General features: G+C 38.7%; 1 protein-coding gene across 1 annotated transcript in view; it reads right to left on the reverse strand.

Moving 5' to 3' along the window:
• LOC133460708 (collagen alpha-1(XIV) chain-like) overlaps positions 1-23,743 on the reverse strand; it is a 205,547-nt gene that overhangs the window by 54,281 nt on the left and 127,523 nt on the right. The window contains 6 exon segments of the mRNA XM_061741443.1: positions 503-642; positions 5,918-5,992; positions 8,778-8,927; positions 13,756-13,872; positions 21,486-21,635; positions 22,484-22,606. Coding sequence (XP_061597427.1) covers positions 503-642; positions 5,918-5,992; positions 8,778-8,927; positions 13,756-13,872; positions 21,486-21,635; positions 22,484-22,606 — 755 coding nt within the window.

Genomic DNA, 23,743 nt, shown 5'->3' on the forward strand with positions numbered 1-23,743 from the left:
AAAAAATTGAAGGCGCTTATAGTGCGGAAAATACGGTACCCAGAGAAATCCCACGCCAGCCAACAAGCTGATTCATTTATTCATGTACAATATTTGTTTTTACTAATTACATCAGTAAGGCGCCGTCTTCCATGTCTGTGGCTTCAAGCACCTGTCTACCCATGTCTCATGTCTGTTTGTTTGTTTTTTGTTGTCCTTGGACGGGTTGTTTAAGTTCGCTGTACCGGGACGCTGGTTCAATGACAAATCAAACTAATCTCTTGTAATCTTGTAATCAGTAGTGTACTGACGTTGCGTACCGTTTTAACTCTGCCTTCTGATAATTTGTAGTTTGCTCCTGAAAGATGTCTCCAGATCTCTATCTCTGTTTTGTCATTTTAGTTTTTGTGGCACCTTTGTGCTGCTCCTCCATCTCAACAACCTTCCTCACAGGCTTTTTCTCAGACTGCATGAGTTTTGAGAATACTAAAGAATACTAAAGAGTAACACGGCTCCTTCTTACCTGCGTGCCATCTGGTCCGATCCTGTCCAGCGCTCCAACGGTGCTGTACAGAAAACGGATAATCTTCAGGAAGTTTTCATCACCAATACTCCAGGAACCATCAACCAGGAACACCAGATCTGCTCTGGCTGCTTTACAGACTGGACAGAGAGGAAATGGGAGTCAAGATAACGAAGCACATTTCTTTTTGTTGTGATCCTCACTTTGATTCGCTCCCCCTTTTTTTGCTTCTTTACTTTCATCTCTATTACTGGAGTCCAAAAAAACCTTTTAATTCCATCCGGCTGAAGCAAACCTTTAACTGATAAGACTTGAAGAGGCCTTGAAGAAGCCTCCAGTCATTCAGGTCACTTCATTTTCTCCAGTAAAATCACATTCATGGCTTGTTCCACATTGATGTGCACAACTAAAACCAATAACTTATATTCAAATTGGAAATGTTCTGTTAAACGTGTGGTTCTCACGCTGTTATTTGAAGAATGATACATCATTTTTTTCTTAATTATTTATTCAATTACATGTGCAATTTTGCGTTTGAGAGTGTTTCCTCTTCACTAGTGTGTACAGGTTTGCAAACGTTGCTTTCAAACTGTCTGAAGTGCAAAGGAAGAGCGGCTCTCTTCCACTTATCCATTTTTGACAATGAGATTACATTTCAGGAGATGTGCCATAAAGAGGCAGTAGTTCTTGATTTACTGCTGTGGGCGACGGGCTTGTGTATTAATACATTCAGTACCTGACTGGAGGAATACCAGATGGGGCAGAGGATGCACTGCATCAATATTCACTATGGTTGAAGACACTGGACATGATTATTTAACAAGACATAAAAGTGTCTCTAAAACATTAAAAAAAACCTACTTTTGGTGACATTACATGCACTCATAATCATTACATTGCTGCTCTTTCCAACCTGTCTTGTCACTAATTGATTGGATAAATTGGCAGCGCGAGCAGCTGTCGGTGTTTGTGTTATCCGTTGCATCGGTGTGCTCGCCTCAATGCTTTTTGCATTGAGACTAATTAATCTCTGGTTTATTCGGGTCAGGTCTGATCGCGCATGGTTCCCTCTTGGACAGCATTTTTCTTCTGTGAAAATTAATGAGGCCACTTCAGGCTCAGGAAGGATTTGTTTTGGGTTTGTTTTGCATCCAGGGTACACTTTGTTGTATTATAACAGGGTCAGCAGCTGGGTATTAGGCCGGCCGGCTTCATAAAAGATTGTTTTACAGGCGTAATTTATGAAAAACTGTGTACATAAATAAGGTGTGAAGGTGTCACTGATAACAATGGGCAAATGCTAAACCAAAATATGATTCAGGAAGTTCATGTGACCAGTCTGCTGCCATCACATCAATGAAGTCCTGGAATCCTATTACCTCTGTGGCTTTAGCTTTGATGTAAGTTAACATCTGAATGTCAACAATTATCTGTCCCACCACCTGCGACACTGCTAAAACATCTGAAAAGAAATGTGCAGGTTCCTATATATGGAGGATTTTTTTGTGCCAAAATTAAATAAATAAATACATCATTAATTAATTAAAATGGGAATGAAATATATCATTAATGAATTAAATGTGTCATTAATTAATTAAAATTAGAATGAAATATGTCATTAATTAATTAAAATACAATTCATTTTAAGTAAAAATATATATTTATTATTTCAGCATTTAATTAATTAATGACACATTTAATTAATGATTTTGTGTTGCTGAATCATGAAATGTAAATGTAAAACTGTCAGTTTCACTCGTCAAACTCAGTGGGCGGATTCCAAACACCTCATTGGTTCCCCTGCACATCAAGTCAAGATGGGAAAGTGCAGAAATAACTCCAACGACTTCGAGCAGTTCCTCTGCTTTACACGCTACATGCTCGGGGTCTTCCACATACTCTGCAAGGTCGAAGATATCGCTCACCAACTCTCTACAAAGTTAACGAAAATCCTCCAAACTCACAGCTGTCATGTTTAGAAAGTCCAAAGCAGTGGAATCCACTAGATTTGCGTTAGCCCCGCCCACTGAGTTTGACGAGTGAAACTGACAGTTTTACATTTACATTTCATGATTCAGCAACACGAAATCATTAATTAAATGTGTCATTAATTAATTAAATGCTGAAATAATAAATATATATTTTTACTTAAAATGAATTGTATTTTAATTAATTAATGACATATTTCATTCTAATTTTAATTAATTAATGACACATTTAATTAATTAATTAATTCATTATATTTTTCATTCCCATTTTAATTAATTAATGATGTATTTATTTATTTAATTTTGGCACAAAAAAATCCTCCATACCTATATATATGTATGTATATATATATTAGGGGTGTAACGATACACTAATCTCACGATACGGTACGATACACGATATTGAGGTCACGATAACGATACGATATTATAGCTGTATTTTTTTAACAACCTTGAATGAGGAACATATGACTGGAAAAAAATTATTTTATTTGAAAGACAAAATACAAAATAAAAAACAATGCTGTGCGTTTGCCCTATTGTTACAGTTTGTAATGCTTTATAACTGTTTAAGTTTTAAAGAGAAAGCCAGGCCAACCATTTTCCACAAACTGAACTAAAGTAAATGTCAGGTTTGCATTATGCATCTTCAGTTTCATACAAGTAAAATATTTTGCCACAAACTAAATAGTTTCCCTAATGTATGATTTGACTTTTTTCTTTTCCAAAATTTAACAACTAAAATTAAATAAATAAAAGTAAATAAATACATACAATTTTTACATCATAAAAGGGATTGATTCATGCTCACCTTATAAGTGTAAGAGGAGATTTATTTTAGTTAAGAAGGTTATTTTGGTCATTCAGGGTTCATTATTTTATAAATATATTCTTTATATTCTGATGTAAATCAGGGACTATAATGACACTAGTCAGTTTATTTGTAGTGATTAGTCTGTTTTAGATTGGGCGGAGTGATACGCCACAGTACGGCACTAGGTGCTGTGTTGATGTTCTAAAATCCTACACTGTTGAGGGACATTAAAGTACACTGGAACTCAGCAGAAGTTGTCCCCGTGTTTATCGTACTCACGACCCGAAAAAGGTTTAATTTAATAAGGTATGGCACGTTTCGTGACATTTTTGTATTGCTAAATTTCGTGGCACGATATATTGTTACACCCCTAATATATATATATATATATATATATATATATATATATATATATATATATATATATATATATATATATATATATTTAGGGGCGTCAAATTAGCGCATCAATTGCGATTCATTCATTTCATGCATATTTAGCGCGTTGTTTTTTAATCGCTTAATCTATTTTTTAATCTCTAACTTTACTTTTTCTGTTTGCGAGTTGCCTTTTTTTTAAATCTGTGTTTGTGAGCTCTCAAGCACAAGAAGCCCACCTCACAAACGAGATGTAAATGGCTAGGACTGAATCTGTTCAAGTCTGTTAAAAAAAAAAACTTTATAAAGCCACTTTTTTTGTTGTTATATATCAATCTTTTGATCTGCCACAATACTGTGATGAATTTAAAGGAAAGGCTTTACTCAGCAATTTTTAGGTGAGATTAAGTAAAGCGATTAATTAGATTAATTAATCTTTTTTTTTTTGTAGTTGAGTTTGTATTCATATGTAAAAATTGTGAATATCTGTGCATGTGTGTGTGTCACTGATATTCAACTTTCCTCTAGGAATGCCAAGTCGGCATTCCAAGCAGGAATCTCAAACACTCCACTGACCAATTACAACTCACTTTTTGACGTATGCGCTCCATAACCACATGTGGGAGAACAGTGACATGAATTCAGCCTCTGTTTGAGGAAAACGAGCCCCTTCATAGCCGTCTCACAGCAGATCGGCACGCATGAGAAACGGCTGAAGGTCCCATGGATGCAAACATGCTGGCATTTGTTGGACTGAAAGAACATCTCATCTGTTTGGTTTTTTTTGGTGACCATATTATCCCGATAACTAGAGTGTAGGATGTGGATTACAAGTTTTAATAGATGAGAAGATATTCTGCACAAACCACTGCCTTCTTTGGGCAGACAAAAGAACTTTACTGTATCGTGAATGTTGGACGTCTTGTTAATAATTTCTCCCCACTGTTGAATGATGGACTCCCTTGTTCAGAAATGACCTTTTAACCCTTCGCAGGCTAATGATCAGTGACAGTCGTTCCCCTAATTTCATTTCTGATGTCTTTCCGACTTGGCATTGTGTTAATACACACAAGATTGCTCCAGACCAGCAAACTGCCAAAAAACCTGCCATCTGCTCCTACAGTAAAAACAAGTTCCACCTGTCGCTCTGACTTCCTTTTATTCCTGCCATGTGAAAAGAAGAGTAAAACAAGAATGACTTCATAAAGCGAGATGTTGTGAAAACTGAACACCTCATGCATGCCGTCAGTAAAACTGAGCACTACTTTCTATTTTTAATTCCAATGTATACCGGTATTGTTTATGTACGAATTGTTACAGATTACTTTTGTAATACTGTATTTGACCCGGTCTTTGTACGTTTTGAGCGTATAGAAACGCAATTCTTGCCATTGTAAGAATTAGATGTGTACCTGCTGTACTCTACTGCCGTTACTTTTTAACAACTTGTGCTTTTTATCATTTTACCTCTTTTCTTATCATTTTCTTATCATCCCTATTGTATCTGTAGGAATTGTTTTATTTTTGTCCTCGTTTTTTTTTTTCCTCCTTCCGATGAAATGAGGGCCTTTTTGCCCCCCAAAACGTGGCCCAAAAGTCACCAAATTTTGCACGCAAGCCAGGGCTGGCAAAAAATGTGATATTTAATGGTTTGCATTAATGGGCGTGGCCTAATGGCTCAACAGCTCCCCCTTGAAAACTTTGTGCCTCAAGCCCCACAATACGGTTTGACGTACATGCACGAAAATCGGTACACACCTGTATCATGTCGCAACTTAAAGAAAAATCTCTTGGCGCCAACAGGAAGTCGGCCATTTTGAATTAATCATGTCATTTTGGCGCAATTTATGCCATTCCTTCGGCCGCTTCTTCGCCGAACCGTAACGTGCACCCAGGTGTGTTATACATCAAAATGTGCATCTCGATCCAGTGTCTTGCCGCTTTTAATGTTGATGTAAAGCACTTTGAATTACCTTGTGTTGAATTGTGCTCTACAAATAAACTTACCTTGCCTTCTCTTATATTTTGTAATTATATATTGTTTACTTTCTTTTTACCCTTTCCCTGCATGTGTGTGTTGAGTGTACTGCTGTTGCACAAAGCGAATTTCCCCATTGAGGGAGAAATAAAGGACAATCTAATCTAATCTAATCTAATCTAATCTAATCTAAAAAACCGCATTCAATACTTCATCTACAGTAAATGGATCAACAATCAGTGTTGGAATGTTCTCACCTTCCTTGGCAGGCGGGATTGTGGCTGGCGGGGTGGTGGTGGGAGGCTTGGTCGGCGCCGGCGTTGGGACTGGTACTGCGCAGACACAATAAACAACACATCAAGACAGCAACACCTATAATTATGACCACATTCATCATAAAGCAATCATCACGCCGTGAGCAAATTCCCCCTGTAAAGGACATTACATATATATTGAGGGGAGAAGCTGCGGCTCAGACGGCGCTCAGCGCCACATACATACGCCATACTGGATGTGTAAAATCACTACATGCAGCCGTGTGATTTGGGCTCCCGTGTAATTTGCTGGATTGATCACAGTGACAGCAGAATCCAGCAAAATGCTTGCTGTCAGTGCTTTCTCCTGTGTGTGTGGTGTGTGTTGTCCAACACGTTTCAAAACACATCAAACCTCGACAAATTTTATGCATTCAGTCCTGTTTAGCCATTAAATCAGCTACCTGGGGCTGGGAATTACTTGTGATGGCAGGTAGGCAGCGCTTGGCAGCGGCTGCATGCAGCGATAGGGGACATCCATTTGGAGGAGAGCTCTGGCTTTCATTTGAGTCAAAACAAAGCCATAAATCATGCACGAGGCTCTCTGAAGAGATACAGTATGGCAAGGAGTAGCTCCGAGCAAACAAATACCTGCTTTCGGGGAGGAGTGTATCCAACGTGTAAGTTCACCTACTTAATGTGTTTATCTTCACGTTTGTTTGTGATGCTTTTATAGCCCGAGGCCTTCGTGTCTTCTCGTGTTTCTATTACGTGTTTCTCAAACAGACTCGTTTTTTTCCCTGTTCTTATCAAGGTTTTTCTGCTTTTGTCATTCATTTGCCTCATTCAGAAAAACGTGTACATTTCTACATGAACATGTAATTCATCTCAGGCAAAAAAAGTCCTGGTAAGAGTTCTGTCACGCTTTCGTTATTATTGATGGGCAGAGCTTTCCAAACTTTACAAATTAACGAACAGAGTCAAATGAAGCACAATGTGCAACTTTAATTATAGTGAAATGTTGTAGAAGCTGAGGGCATAGTGCTTTCTGAATTTTGGTCGATTTTCACAGAACTTCATCAAGGAGAGCTGTCTGCCAAACATTGAAAATCATTAAAAAAAAAAAGAAGTTTTTTAAATCAGTCATTACTCAAAACTTGCATTATTTAAGCAAAACAGTAGTTAAAACATGTTCTAGTATACTTTTATTCTCTTAAAGAGGCTTAAAGAGTCATGGGGCACAGAGAATCAATACAATGTTTGCAGGCTTCTCTGAATTTCCAAAACATTTTAACATTTTATGTGCTTATATTATTAAATAGGTATTCATTTATTAATTGATTTCATGTTGTTCCAAATAGTGTTCCACCGTATGATTTTTACTGATACTGTGATGGTAAATTGATAAAGCAAAACAAATGAATTGTAGATTCATATAAAACTGATCCGGGGAGAGTGCAGCCAAAAATACATATTATCCTCGATTTCTACCATGACTGGGCTTCTTTCTCTTTTTATAAGTCTGTTGTTGGATCTGAAAACACACTGAAGGTCATTCAGCATCTCGAATGTGATGGATCTTGACACATTTTCAACCTTCCAGAGAAACCTGAGATTTAAAAGTTGAATATTGCCGAAAGAACAGCTGCATTTACGGCATTTGACAAATGCAGAAAATAAAACGACGCGGCAGCCCGCCCTCCCTGCTGCCGCCCTCCCCGCCCGTCTCCAGACAGTAGGTCTTGATTAGTGTTTGGAGCTGCTGCTTCGGAACAAAAGGCTCATTCTGGAAGAAGGATGAGGATTCGGCGCTCGCTGCTCCCACAGGGATCAAAGACATTTCACGTTGAAACTGACGTGATCGTCCCTCTATCATTTAATGGGCTTCTCCTCGAAAACAATGAGAACTGTCAACAGTTTGTGTATGAACGTGTGCGCTTTTTGAGCGTGTTTCTCCTGCACCGTTAGTACCTATGTATGTTCATGTATGTTTGAGCTTAAATGGCGGTTTGGAGCACAGATGAGGTCACGTTTGTGTGGGTTTACACTGGGTGTGCACGCGTGGGTTAAACACTCACAAAGCTTTCTCACAGTTTTCACTTTGAAACGACCTTCAGACAGACTTTAACTTGGCTTGACAGTAAGAAAATTGGCAGTTCTTCAGAGAACCACACCAAGACGGTTGAAACAACTGGGACTTTGAAGAAAACCAAACACACAATGTGAAAGTCTATTTTTAACTAAGGGTGTTGCATTATTTAAGATTAAAAATGTACTACAGTAATCCCTCGTTTTTTGCGGGGGTTACGTTCCAAAAAGGACCCGTGATAGGTGAAATCTGCGAAGTAGCAACCTTTTTTTTTCTTTTTTTTTTACAATTATTATACAAGGCTTCAAATTGTAGAGATGGAAAATGGAGAAAATTAAAAATGATTATGAAAAAAAATACAATAAGTACAGTAGGACAAATTGTGACTGGTTCGTATTTCACTGCGCCGCTGCATCCTGACTCGCTCTGTAGCGTCTTTTTCTCCTAAAGCCGCGGTTCAGGTGTGTTTTTTCGAAAGAAAAACATAGTTATGGGTAGTTGTTGTTGCTCTTTTTTCTTCTGGGCAAAAAGATTCTTATAAACCGACATATTTGAGAACTGTAATGAACGATTCATCAAAGGGTCCCTTTCCTGAGCTGCTCGCTGAAGCTCATTGGCCGTTCTCAGCATTGTTGCTAAGCAACCAACGTTATTGACACAGGAAGTGAAGAAGCGGGGACTATTTAGCCAGGGATTACTGTATTTCATCTGGAGACTTTAGTGTTGTGGTGTCTGAGGCTTTGGATGTGAATGTTGCATTCAGCGTCTCCTTACACGTCTTCACAGTTGTGGCGACAGCAGGCCCTTCAGTCCCGTCCTGCAGCAGAGCCATCACGCTGATCCTATACTCTGTGTTCGGCTTCAGGTTTTTGAAACAGTGTCTGCTGGATCCTCCATTCAGCTTGGTCTCCTGCCTTTGACTTCCTGCAGAAAAAAGGACCAAAAAAAAACAACAAAAAACATCCCCTTGTTATCACTTCTGGTAAAAAAACATGTCTTTTTGCAAGAGATGGTATTTTTGGACACCTTACCCTCTCATTCACTCTGTTTTGACAATTCCACTTTTTTTTGTTAAAAAAAGAAATGTTTTACAACCAGCCATTTCTTAAAAAATGCACTTTCGTACTCAGATAATAAAAATAAAGTAATAATAATAATATTGATTTTGTTCTGGGGTTATGTGTTTCCTTGTAGACCGACTGAGAGAAGTGAGCAACAGTGCATGAAAATGCATGAAAGGTTCAATGCTGACAAACAGCATTTACTGGAAAAGTGTCACTAAGCCACATTTATTTGTGTGCAACTTTACCATTTTAATTGGTTATAAAGCTATAAAGTTTACACAGCTATGAAGCTATGATAAAACTGATAACATCTAAGTAAAGCTGCTGTCACAAGATGCTGCTGGGGACGTGCTAAATGCATCCATTCACAGATGTGTGCCCTAGATATTTGGAAAAGAAAATATTATTAAATGGTGAATAAAAAGGCTTTAAAAGCAACATCTGTTATGCATAAAAACTGCAGTATTTGAAAATAACATAGGTCTGTTAAAGAAAGGCCCAATGGGTTTTCATGTCTACATCTATCAGATAATGGATCCTTGAAAACATGATCATGTTTTAACCACAAAAGCTGAGTCATTGTTCAACTTTAACACAGTTGTTCATGCGACGAGGTCAAACAGTTGACATGGTGTTTCATCACAATTACTAATCAAATGTCTGTATATTTAGGATTCATTTTATTACACGATAATGAAGCATTAGTGAAGTAAGCTGCACAGAACTGTAGTAGAATATGTTTTGAAACTAATTTAAATGCCTCTACATTTTCTGGTGTCTACTTAGCAAAATTCATTTGCCTTCATCCCGCTTCAAAACATTCCACACCAACGCAGGATAACCTCAAATCATTCCCCTCTTCTTTCCTGGGGCGGACACATCTCCAGGGTAATTACACACCAGCTGTGCTGACATAAATCCTCATTTAGCTCTATTGTGTGTTTAGAAAACCAATACATTGGAGGTCCCTGTGGAAACCGGTGGGAGTATGTGCCTTTTATGGGACGTTAATGATGGCAGTGTTATTGCTTCAGGCCTAAAGGTGATGCATAACAGCCGTATCCTTCCTATTTTGGGGATGATGGCTGTATTAAAAGTCGATCTTACCTTTGAGGAGGTGACTAAATGGTGTACCTGTGAAATCCAATCAGGGACACAACATCCGTGCTGTGATGTTATTTTGGTGTGTGGAGTTTATCGCTTTCAGACACATGAGAAAGTACACAAGTACTGTTCATAGCTGCAGAAAACCTGAACCAATAAAATGTCTTTAATAATTGTCAGATCGATTTATAAAACTACATTTGGTGTTGTTTATGACAAGTTGAAGAAAGAGATGCCTGCTTGAAAGGAAATTAAAATGAACCTTTTTATGGAGTTTGAAGTGTCATTTGAAAGTAGTTAATGTTTTGCATCAGAAAAAAAACTACATGTGATACTTTATCCATCTTTCTTCCACTAGTGAAAATATTCAATCTTACCCACAATTTGCTTCTGTGAAAGGGTGATGGCCACAAATAAAAAAAACAGAATATGGATAGTCCCTTACTTATGAACTTTTGATTTGCAAACAAAGTGGTCACATGAGGCCAATCAGGCTTTTGCGGAGGAAATCCTGGAAGAGGAAGTTTATTTAACCCTTGTGCTGTCTTCGGGTCAAGGAAGCAGGAAGGGAAGAAGGGAGGAAAGAAGGAAGGAAGGAAGGAAGGAATAACGAAAAGAAGGAAAGAAAGAAGGAAGGAAGCGGGAAAGAAGGAAGGAAGAAAGGAAGGAAGGAAGGAAGGAAGGAAGGAAGGAAGGAAGGAAGGAAGGAAGGAAGGAAGGAAGGAAGGAAGGGAGGAAGGAAGGGAGGAAGGAAAGAAGGGAGGAAAGAAGGAAGGAAGGAAGGAAGGAAGGAAGGAAGGAAGGAAGGAAGGAAGGAAGGAAGGAAGGAAGGAAGGAAGGAAGGAAGGGAGGAAGGAAGGGAGGAAGGGGAGAGCAGGAGGAAAGAAGGAAGGGAAAAAGAAGGAAGGAAAGAAGGAAGGAAGGAAGGAAGGAATAATGAAAAGAAGGAAAGAAAGAAGAAGAAGGAAGGAAGGAAGGAAGGAAGGAAGGAAGGAAGAAAGGAAGGACGGAAGGACGGAAGGAAGGGAAAAAAGAAGGAAGGAAGGAAGGAAGGAAGGAAGGAAGGAAGGAAGGAAGGAAGGAAGGAAGGAAGGAAGGAAGGAAGGAAGGAAAGAGGAAGGGAGAAAAGAGGAGAGAGCAGGGGGAAAGAAGGACAGGAGAATTAGGTCATTTTGACCCAAAGACAGTACCAGGGTTAAGGAAGTGGTAGGGGCCGATCTGAATTTCCCTGTAGAAGAGAATATAGTAAGTTTGTTTGGTTTGCTTTGTTGTTTTTTGTTTCAAGAAGGTGTCCCATAATAAACTCAATGAGACCTCATGACTGTTATCTGTGATTAACATTCTCTCATCACTTGGTGACCAAAGCACCAATCATCTTGTCTTTTTTTCCCACCCTTCGTTTCAGCTTATGTAACAGATGTAGATGTCGCCACAGCCGGGATCCGTAAGCGATGCTTCTCTACAGAATGGCTCAGTGTTTGATCGTACAGTCAAACCCTTTCGACTGTCAACACATCTCTAAGGGGAGACAACAAAACCTTTATCATCTCAGACTTCTGAGGGAGTGAAACTCCTCCTTGAGAAAGTATGCAGGCATGAATGGGTTCCCTTCTGTGTGGGTCAGGCATGCAGCGTGGGAGCAAAGTGGGAAAAGCTCACACGCAGAATTACAGCTGTACATACAGAACTGTGTCTCTGTCGTGATGCACAGTCGTGTTTGAGGATCCTGTGAGCCTCGTTGGAAAATCCTGCAGATTATTAATTCAACCAAATGCTGGGAGAATGGACAAAATATCTGTGCATGCATATGCATCCATCTTGTGGTTTGGAAAGGCTCCGGCGGATGTTTCGTACCTCAGAGGGACAAATGTTTCATCCACTCAAGACATCCACAAGAAAATAAGAGATCCTAACAAATATTCATTAATATAAGTGAGAATAAGACTTCCCTGATTGGGAAATAAAGCTCAAGATGAGTTTCTCTCTTGAATCACAAGAAGCAAATGCAACAAGATGAGACAAAATGCAACCGAGACCGACTCTCATCTGTTTGAGAACCTTCCTCACAGAGACAATATCTCTGTTGGCAGGCAAAGGAAAGGAAAGTCTAAACCATTTATACTTCACATATCAAACATACTATACAGTAGGAATGGGCGGAAGGAGTAAACAAAAGAGGAAGGGAAGAAGGAAGGAAGGAAGGAAGGAAGGAAGGAAGGAAGGAAGGAAGGAAGGAAGCAAGGAAGGAAGGAAGGAAGGGAGAAAACAAGGAAAGAAGGAATGAAGGGAGAAAAGAGGAAGGGAAGAAGGAAGGAAGATAAAAAAGGAAAGAAAGAAAGAAAGAAAGAAAGAAAGAAAGAAAGAAAGAAAGAAAGAAAGAAAGGAGCCTGAAAGAAAGAAAGAAAGAAAGAAATGAACCTGAAAGAAAGAAAGAAAGAAAGAAAGAAAGAAAGAAAGAAAGAAATGAACCTGAAAGAAAGAAAGAAAGAATGAAAGAAAGAAAGAAAGAAAGAAAAAAGAAAGAAAGAAATGAGCCTGAAAGAAAGAAAGAAAGAAAGAAAGAAAGAAATGAGCCTGAAAGAAAGAAAGAAAGAAAGAAAGAAAGAAAGAAAGAAAGAAATGAACCTGAAAGAAAGAAAGAAAGAAAAAAGAAAGAAAGAAAGAAATGAGCCTGAAAGAAAGAAAGAAAGAAAGAAAGAAAGAAAGAAAGAAAGAAAGAAAGAAAGAAAGAAAGAAAGAAAGAAAGAAAGAAAGAAAGAAAGAAAGAAAGAAAGAAAGAAAGAAAGAAAGAAAGAAAGAATTATTTTTTTTTATTGTCATTTTTATCGTTATGGGGATAAATGCCAGAAATTATCGTGATACATTTTTTAGTCCATACCGCCCATCCCTACTATACAGGGATTTGTATTTATCTATCTCATTTCCTTTGTTTCATAGGGTGTTGTAGAATACGTAAAAGATCTGCACTTATGCGGACAAAAAGCCACGTGACAGGAATCAATGGCTACAATTATAGGCCTGCTGCTACTTTTTAGCAGTGCAATCCTAACCATTTATTTTTGTTCCCTATATTTTTCCCAAGCCTGTTTTCTAAATTAGGGGCGGGTGGAATTGCAGAGACGTGAGTAAACAAGGAGATTTCATATATAGAAACGCTTCTGGCAACGAGCTACATCAGAAATGCAAGTGAGCAATAAAGAGTGCCAAATTGTTCCAGTGGATCTCCGAAGCAAGCAAAGTTCCAGTGCAAAACACCAAAATATTTTCTTTGAATACCCAAAAGTCAGCAAGAGAATGTGCATGTTTGCTTATAGCATGTGAAAAAGCAGCTTTTGATATGTTACTCTGGCATCACAGGCTTATGCCATGCATATATCAGTAGCTGCATGGTTACCTCATTCTGTTTATATGAGATTTACTGACAGGAAAAAACTATTTAGCTCCATTGAGTAATGAATATGTAAATCTGAAGTCCGTACCATCAAGAGTTTGATGAAATACTACTCCATTAGTGGAGTGACTGCAAGAAAACCCAAACATTTCCATCTGTTCTGGACCGTGCATAGAGCTGTGACGGTACTCACCGGCCAGGGACTGAGCAACCACCCTGTAAGCGTTGGCGTGTCTGTGAGTCGTCCACTGGGCGCACAACGCCGTCATCCTCACCTGGTACGTGCTCAGGTTCGTCACCCCAAGGTACACTGCAGGAAACACGATATAAAACGTGTATGTGTTACATTTTCAGCAGTCACAGTAACATTAAGCTCAGAGGGGGATTTATATATAGATATTATCTATAATTTCAACTATCATAGAAAAAGTTGTGGCACAGCAACTCCACTCCCTTTAGCATTTTTTTATTTCTCTAATTGTGGCTCTGGAGCCCTAACAGAACTAGCCTTGGGACATGAAAACTCTTTACTCTGGTAAAGATATGCATCATAGAGCTGTAAGAATCCTTGTCTCCACATTGCTATAATAACAGCACATATAACTGAGCTGAGCTCTCATCAGAAAAACCACATGTATCCAGAAGACAGACTTAAAAGCACATGGCTGGTTAGCTTCAAGTGCATTTTCACTGAGGTATTTACAGGCATGGAGAAAAGTATAGCTGTACTGTCTTGCTCAGAAAATGGAGCTTATGCACAATGTTTATAATAAACCCACGCAAACTATTTATGTAAATGGGATACACTTTTAGCGTCTGACTTTTGAAAGCATCACTTGTTCCTGTCTGAAAGACATTAGAATGCATGTTTCTGTGAGTTGGTAATGCTCTTGGATGTTTCAGTATATTTTACATCTGATACAACAACCCGTTTTCAAGTTGATCCAAGTATCCACTGTACATGATTCTGACCTCCACACAAATGCATAATGCAGCTCCTCTGCAGACACTTTCTATAAGTTTCTCACCATATGATTTACTGGTAAAGTGGGAAAAGGGTTGACTGTCGCCTGAATACAGCGATTCTGATCACAACATGCTGGCGGTCTATATAACCTAATGCTGTTCTAGGTATCAAAGGGAACTGAGGAAAAAGAATTGCACTCAATTTCACGGCCCATTTGATGTGGGCAGCTTTGTAATTATTGCTTTGTATGGAGACAAATTTCCTCATGTCACCTCAGCTTTTACCGTGCCAACAGAGTACAACGTTTTATTGTCACTTTCACTCATTACAGAGAACCACGGTGCTGTTCGCAGTTGAACACCCCCGACCGTAAAGGCAGAAATCAGCTGTTACAAGCAAAACAAACTTATATACTACTATATACAACTACATACTGCTACTTCATAGGGAATCAATTAAGGCCCATCTTCCATCTGATGCGAATGCCTTCCAAGTATCTGTTTCTTAAATATCTAGGCAAGTAAGAACCTCAAGGATCCTGGATCCCAAATTACCTGAGAAGAGGATGTGAGTCTGTAATGCAATTTAAAACACAAAAATGGCATCCATTCTGGATTCATTACAATTATTTTAATATTGCTGATTATGGCTTACAGTTTAAGATTAAGATTCCCAGACTATTCTATTTTTTTTTAAGATAGGATATTTGAGTTTTCTTAAACTGTATGATGCATGATCAGCAATATTAAAATAATAAAAGGCTTGCAATATTTCAGTTGATTTGTAATGAATCCAGAATGTATGACATTTTTTGCATTACAGAAAATAAAGGACTTTATCACAATATTCTAATTTTCTGTATAATTCTGTATAATCCTGTATAATCAGTCGGGGAAGAAAAAAAACGGTACGATACATCTGCTTTTGCACTGGCTTCAACTGTACATATGCAGTATATATATATATATATATATATATATATATATATATATATATATATATATATATATATATATATATATATATATATATATATATATATATATATATATATAAAATCAGAGTGTGTTTGTGTATATTTAGTCTTTACCAAACAGTATTATGATGTATTATGATTATGAACAAAACAAGTGTGACTTTCATGAATGATGAATCCAGAATGTATGCCATTTTTGTGTTTTAAATTGCATTACAGAAAATAAGAAACTTTATCACAATATTCTAATTTTCTGAGACAGACTTGATATATGTATATGTATATATATATATATATATATATATATATATATATATATATATATATATATATATATATATATATATATATATATATATATATATATATATATATATATATATATATATATATATAAAAAATCAGAGTGCTTAATGTTTGTGTATATTTAGTCTTTACCAAACAGTATTATGATGTATTATGATTATGAACAAAACAAGTGTGACTTTCAAAAATAAACCACAACTAAATAATCTAAATAATCCCAACTGCTTCCTGGGACATTACCCAGAACTATTTTCAGTATTGTGTTAAATGTAATCAGGCATGAATCTGTGGTTAGTCCTGATTAAAAGCCCTTCTAAACAAAACAACGTTCCCGTGAGGCAGATCGCTGCCTTAGTGGGTTAGTTGGGTCTTCATTAACACATACTCACAATGCAATCAGGGGACTTATGTAGATTTATGAATGTAACATTCGAGCAGAAGCTGGTGTTGGTTTATCGTTAGAGCAGCTTAAGATGAATGTGTGTGTGGGTGTGTGTTTACCATCTGTAGAGTTTGGGTAAAAACAGTGTTGTCGTACACAAAATCAGCATTTACTGGAATTAATATCTGAAACATCTTCTTTGGATTAAACACTCTACATAGGAACAAAGGAATGTTTCTCACACCAAATTGCCTCTGAAATGATGTTGTTTTCCAGAGAGGCCGAGTGACTGTTGAACAGTGGAATCATTTAAAAGGTCTCGTCTTGTCCATCATTCTCAATGTGCCTTTATATCATATCCAACCTTCTGTGTGCTCCAGCCACACCAGCACCTTCAGCTGTGGATAAGTTTACACCTGATTCTCCAAACATCTGCACGAGTATCAGAGGATAGGTATAGGATAGATAAGAAGCAGGTGGCATGAATATCAGCACCTGCCAGTCAGACACAATGGTCCTCAGTCGGAAAAAGGCGAATAACCTCGTGCGGCTATGGGGTGATTTACGACCTCCAGTAGAAGAGTTAGAGTATGTTGAGTTTTGTTCACAACCAAGGGTGGAAGAGACTGGGAGAGTGACGGGTGAATCAGGAAACCACAGTGACTACGTTTACATGTAGTCAAAATTTGGGTTAAGGTCAATATTCCAGTTACTTAAACATTCGGAATATTCCGTTTCCATGCGTGAGCAAACAGGGTTATCCCTGTATACATGGTAATTAATCATTTAGGATATCTGGATCAAACCAGCGACGTGCGGAGAAGGTGATGACGCATTTCCCGTCATTTCCACTTCTTCAACCTGTATCCAAATTCAAAACAACAATAACAGCAGCACCCGCTGGTACCGTTTTGTTTCTTGTCCCTGTAGTTCACCTTTTTCAGCGTCTTCCAGCGGTGCTTGATCTGGTCTGGCGTTCGTTCCTATAAATCCTGCTTCGCGCAACTTTTCGCTCACCTTTTTGTAAATCTCGCTATCCAGGTACTTTCTACAAATGACAAAATGTTCATATCCTTCATTACATTTATGAAGTGATTAGTCTCCTCCTCACTCCAAAAGTGTGGGATGGTCTTGCGTTTCTCCGTCTTTAAAAGAACTTCCTGGACTCAAAAGACCAAGATTCCTTGCGAAAAGAGCATGCGCAGAAAACAAATTAATGTTCCGTTTGATGGGGATATTCCGTTATGCGTTTAAATGACCAAATATTCGGGTTAGAAAAGGAGTAACCCAGGGGTCATATTCGGGTTTTTAAAAACCGGAATATGAGCAAATTCGGGTTATTCAAAGGGGTCATTGGTGTTTACATGGCCGTGCAAAACCGTGTTATTGCTAGTATTCCGGTTAGAAAAGGGTTATTGACTGTATGTAAACGCAGTGAATGATGCAGAAGGAGAAGTTCAGTCATCCACAAGGGTCTCAAGAGTACAGCTGACGGTCCTTTGAATGAAAAGGAGCCTGAGACAGCTGTGGAGGGGCGGTGCTCTGGACATGTCCCTGTGAGAGGTGTCCTCACACCCGGGACGGGGTCTCGGGATTCCGCTAACAATTATCAGTTACCTCGGATAAGCAACAGAGAATGAATGTATCAATGAAATCATGCTCCTTCATTTTTGAGACTACACTGCAAAAACTCAAAATCTTAACAAGAATATTTGTCTTATTTCTAGTTAAAATGTCTAATTTTTAGTCAGAAAATCTCATTACACTTAAAAACAAGACTCATCACTGGAAAAAAACAACAATTTTCACCTGTTTCAAATTGATTTTCACTTAAAATAAGTAGAAAAATCTGCCAATGGATTTTTTTGCTTGTAACAAGAAGATAAATCTTGTTCCACTGGCAGATTTTTCTACTTATTTCAAGTGAAGATTTACTTAAAACAGGTGAAAATTGTCAAATAGCAAGTTGTTTTTCTGGTAATGACTCTTGTTTTAAGTGTAATGAGATTTTTTGACTAAAAATGAGACATTTTAACTAAGACAAGATAAGATAAGACAAATATTCCTGGTAAAATGTTGAGTTTTTGCATTGTATGATTTGTTTCCCCCCAAAAAAACTAATCAGTTTGCTACTACTACAACTACTGCTGCCACTTAGCAGATGCTTTTATCCAAAATTAACTTACAAGACAACACAAGCAGGAAATCCCATCGGAGGCTCCAGCAGAGCTGGTCTGCAGGTGCTGCCGTGCTCGTGCCAGAGGATCTTTCATCCTGGCTTTTCAAAATCAGCCCTAAGCTATAAAACTGTGCAATTAACAGGAAAGAGGAAACACTCTGCCTGTCACCTGAAAGTGAGCTGGGATAGAGTCCAGGAGACCTCCGTGATCCTGAATAGCATTAAGCAGCTATAGATAACGGGTGGATGGACAGATAAAGGAGAACCTGGAGCACCACTCTTCCCTTCTCTCTGAGCGACAGTGATGCTCGTGCCGACATGTGACACTGTCACATCAGCCAGCTCGTCTCCTCTGCTGCACTGGCTTCATTAACATGCTGCAGAGCAACGCGACAGACGCTCCATTCCCCACCTGGGAATGCTCTGGCCTCATCATTTTTGCCTTCTTTTCAAATAAGCCCCATCTTTTTCCTTTTTTTCAGAGTTTGTGCCCTTCTCTCCTTTTTTTTTTTCTTTCTGAGCTTGTCATTTAATCTATACCAAGACGAGCTTAATTGTCATGCAGATGGTGAAAACTGGCTTCAGGGTGAAGTGATAGGCTCCATTTAAAAGGTACGTGTTTCTATTTAGCTGACACTTGTATGTAAAGTCTTCGTCAAGAGAGGAGTGAAATGGATGACAGGGTGGGGGGGGGGTTGCTGGCCGGCTCAAGGACACTTCGTAATGACAAGCTTTTTGTGGGCCGCTTTAGCCCTCCTGAAGATCAAACCCAAGACTTTTCGGGCTCAGATACGGCTGTTTTTGCTGACGGTCCAGCCCCGCTTTGAAGAGGTAAATTATCATGCAAGAGGGAAATCTAGGTTTCAGCTCAAATAATTCTACTTGAGAAGCGCTGATTAAACGGACCGGGCCAGACATTCAAAGAGCACTGGGAGAACTTCACATCACCAGTTAGAGAAAGTAAATCTGTTGCATCTGCAGTTCATTCCAGGACTGGGAATGCAACTCAGCGTAGCTGCCATTAAAGGACTCAGTTGGATATCAAGATGCTGACATGTAGGGGTGTTTGACTGCTCCTCAGGTTAAAGGACAACCTTCAGTTTTATTCAAAACAACCAACAAATAGAATGTAATGGGGGAATGAATACATCAATAAACCAACACTTTTTAAAATTAGCATCAAATGAAGAATATCAGTGAAATAAGTGAAGGAAGTGAAAGGGCATTCATATTTTCAGATTTAAATGCAGCAGTAGTTCGAATGTCTGTTGCAAAGCTGACAGGCTGCATTTCTTTTATCTGGCTGAGACATGTTCAGTCACTCTCACACAATTTGGAGAGAGCAGAATCGGAGATCTGACCTGGGAAACTGCCCTGCGGCTCCTGATGTTTCATTAGGCAAAAAAGATCAGACATTTTCAACCACTAACACGGCCTGGTTATCCAGGACAATGACTCCTACAGGTTTTTCCATCGTTGCTCTGGAGTCTCAGGCTTTTTTGGGGGGAATTTCAGTCAATTCTGGAGAGCAAACTCCAAGATTTAGCTGTTGTGGCTCCACCTCTTTCCCCTTGGGTTGAAAAAACTTGTCCTTAAAAGCTTAATAGTGTTTGCTTGTGTTATTTTAGCAACATTTGTGTCACCTTTGGAAACCAGATAATTGCCAACAGAATACTAATATAATAATATTTGTATTATTATAATAATAATACTAGTTTTCTGATTCAGTCCAGCTCACATCCCAGTATTCCACATGCCAACTCAAAACAGGAAGTAACTTCTTGCACTGGTTTTTAGAGAAACCCGGAAAAACAAGGTTTTGGTTTTTAGAAATCACCAGTTATCAGATGGTGAAAAGTTGATGCTCATAAATTAGGGCTGAACGATTAATTGCATTTGCGATAATATTGCGATGTGATAAAACAAGATTTTCTAACTGCAAAGGCTGCGATTTGACCAGTCACGTGATCTGGTCACGTTACCGGCAGGGAAAAAAAGTCAACAGTGCCGTGTGTCAGCCTGTAACCTACTGTATCTGACATGGCCTCAGTGTTAGGGCTCGGCCAGGCAGGGCTTTATAAATATATGGGCTTTATAAATGTATTAAATATATGAATGCGGAGTCGGCGTGGCGAGGAGCTGCGCGCAGCGCCGAGCACGAGCCGGGCGGACAGTCGCGCTGTGAAGCCTGATTTATGGTCCGCGTTAAATTCCTGCAGTATTTCTGCAGGTCAGTGCTATTATTTGTTATATATTATATTATTTGTAATCAGCACAAATTATCTGTCCCCATATGATAAAATCCACCATCCCCCTGATTTTTTTTTTTTACAACTCGAGTACTGCCTGTGAGGAAGGTTTTTTGTTCCCTGTGGGAGTTTATCTGTGTTTTTCTATTAAACTACGCCTCGTTTTGGCTAAAGTTTAACCCGGTTTGGTGTCGTGCGATTGGGTTCAGAGAGAACGACCCATGTGTAGTCTGTTAAAGAGGTAAAGGCACAGATTTGTTTTCTTTATTATTGTAATCTGTGCTTTAAATAAATCTGACATTGTTTATTATAAAACAGACTGATTTATTGCTTGTGTAGTTGAAAAATACATGAGAACAGGACCTTGAAAAAAATAATTGCATATTAAATCGCAATCGCAATATTGAGGAAAAAAATCGCAATTAGATTATTTTCAAAAATCGTTCAGCCCTATCATAAATACCAATACCCTTATTTTCAACAGAAACAGTATTTCCGATGTGGCTATAGACATCAAAAAGATTCAATTTGATGACTGAATTAAACTGAATTAAATTACTAGAATTAGCATTTGTCTTTGTAATATTACGTGGCTTTGTCATAATCTATAAAATAAAATATGCAGCCTCCCTTGTACCCTAATGTTCTTAAATGTATCATTTCGGTTAGAAAGAAAAGTAGCAACAATGCCACTTATTAAATCCTTGATTTAGTTTCCACAGCAGACTCTTTTGTGTGTTACAGGTGAAGCGACAGCTGCCGCGACTCAAAAATAACCCAAACCCCTTTTGTAAAAACGTCAGTAGCCAAAACGGAGGCATTAAAGCTGCCAAAGCAAAGCTGGGACAAGGACGACGGACTTACAGGTCTTTGCCCTCCCTGCCAGGGCCTCGCTGGAGCCGGTGGTGTAGGAGGCGATGACCTTGACGCTGTACTCTGTCCCGCTCAGCAGGTTGACGATCAGCATGGTGTTCACATCCTCCCCCACAAATGTTTCCAGCGCCGGTCCAGAGCCTGGAAACGAGCAGAATAACTAAAGAAGCAAAATCCTGAAGAGAAGAAACATCCCTGGAAAATACTCCAGAGCTGGCAATTTTATAAATATAACTCTGGTCTGGGTTTAGCATTTATTTTTGGAGGAATTCACGATTTTGTATTTCCACCTAATCATTGATGAAAGCACATTAAGCATGTGTGTTTGTAAAGGCAGCATTGATTTTCCACATTTAACATTAACAACATTGTGATGTTTTTTTTATTCATTTTTATTCAAATTATCCTCCGACAGACACTTTAATCTGCGTGTATTTTATGTGGGAAGCATCTAGTGTAGCTTAAAGCAAATAAGCCGTTGGCAAAAATGCTTAAGGCCTGTTGCTTCAGGCGACACTTATTTCTCACTCTGCACGTACGAGAAAACTGAACAGGGAAAGAAATAGTTTATGACCCGTTGCTGCTCGTTGAAACAGATGGATTATCAGTCCATCTGTTCACATGTTTTTAAAATATGTATTTATTAACTGTCAAATCAGTTGCAGAAGTCTACACCGAGTCTTTACACTATGAAAAAAAAATCCTGTAAGAAATAGAAAAAGAGAAGATAATCATTTTAAAAGAAATTTGAAAATAATTAACCCGATAGCATCTAAGGAACATGAATTCAAACTCGTCAAAGAGACAAAAAGTCAATATTTTATGCAACAAGAATAAGAAAACCCCTGAATATTATAGTTTTCTTCTCCAGAATATAATCTTTTACTTTTATTCAGAATATAATTATTCCCATCTCAAAAGTGAGTTCAAGTCTTTGATCCTGTTTGATAGTGTGACTTGTAAAGAGTAATAAGATCTGTGTGGATTACCTGAGAGAGGCTGGTACACGACCCGGTACCCCATGGTGGGTGAAGGGGGAACGTCCCAGCTGATCCGGAAGCGGTTGTACCATTCCTCTGAAACCCGCAGGTTTTTAGGGGCTGAAGGAGGAACTGAGGACGGAGGGAGAGAAAGAAATGAAATGTTGCAAATGTAAGTAATGCATGACTCTAGTCCTGCTGTTCCCACTGGGAAAAAGGTAAACATGCACTCAGTCATTTCTTCCAGAGTTGATAAAAAAAAAGATAATCAAGATTCAGAACGCATAAAACTTTAATAAAACATAATGCAATTTCAAAAGTCAGCAATGTGAAAGCTGCACTGACCCTCTGTTGCTAAGCGTACGGTCTATATGTTATGAACCATATATCACCTGTGAGCAGACAAATAGTTCCAGAAGCGCTTCAAAGTAGAACTGGTATGATATTAGATCTCAAAATAAACTCTTCCTTCTTTGAGGAATGTGTGATTGTTTTAAGAATCACCTACACATTCACACATGTACTATGTTTGCAATTCCTGACATGTTCAGATCCTCAGCAGATCCCCGGGGTTGATGGGAAACGTGATCCCTGCGTGAACCTGCTCACTCCTCTGTTGCGCATTCAAAGTACTAAAAAGTGCCCATTCTCCCCGTGTTCAATCATTCTTCCCGAGGCTTCTCACGAACCGCAGCTTCCAAATTACACCAGGTCTTCTTGGCTCATATTCCCTTTACAACCTTGGTGCCTGTTCCACATTACAAAGCCCATCGTATTCTCTGCAGCGCCCTCCCCCCTCAGTATCTGCTGCAAACTCATATGTTCAAATCCCCGCGTTATAACCTCTTCTTCTCTCGTAATATCTATCTTCGCCGTGCCCTTTGTGGACCTGAGAACATTTCCCGCCATCCTCTGTGCCCTCTTTGCAGCTCTCTCACCATGTGTCGCCTGTAATGAGAAGCCGAGATGCAATGGAGCTTTCTGGCCACCAAAGCTTTTGCACGAGTTAAGGAACATTTTCAGACGCTTTGTTAAAAACTCTGCATGGAGACTCTAGGGAGACTCTGGGGAGTCTCAGGAATGTTCTAGGGAGTTTTCATATAAAAATTAACCAGTTTCAAAGCTCATTTTTCAAGGTTTGCATCGGCCCGCATTAAAATGACAAAACAAGTGATAGAGCGAGATCAGAAAAGTAATCAGATTATTAACAAGAAGGGTTAAATATTGCAGCACCAGTTTTGCTTTAGTCCACAAAGCTTCTTTTTTTCA

Source organism: Cololabis saira, chromosome 15 (assembly GCF_033807715.1).
Source record: "Cololabis saira isolate AMF1-May2022 chromosome 15, fColSai1.1, whole genome shotgun sequence".
NCBI classification, from domain to species: domain Eukaryota; kingdom Metazoa; phylum Chordata; class Actinopteri; order Beloniformes; family Belonidae; genus Cololabis; species Cololabis saira.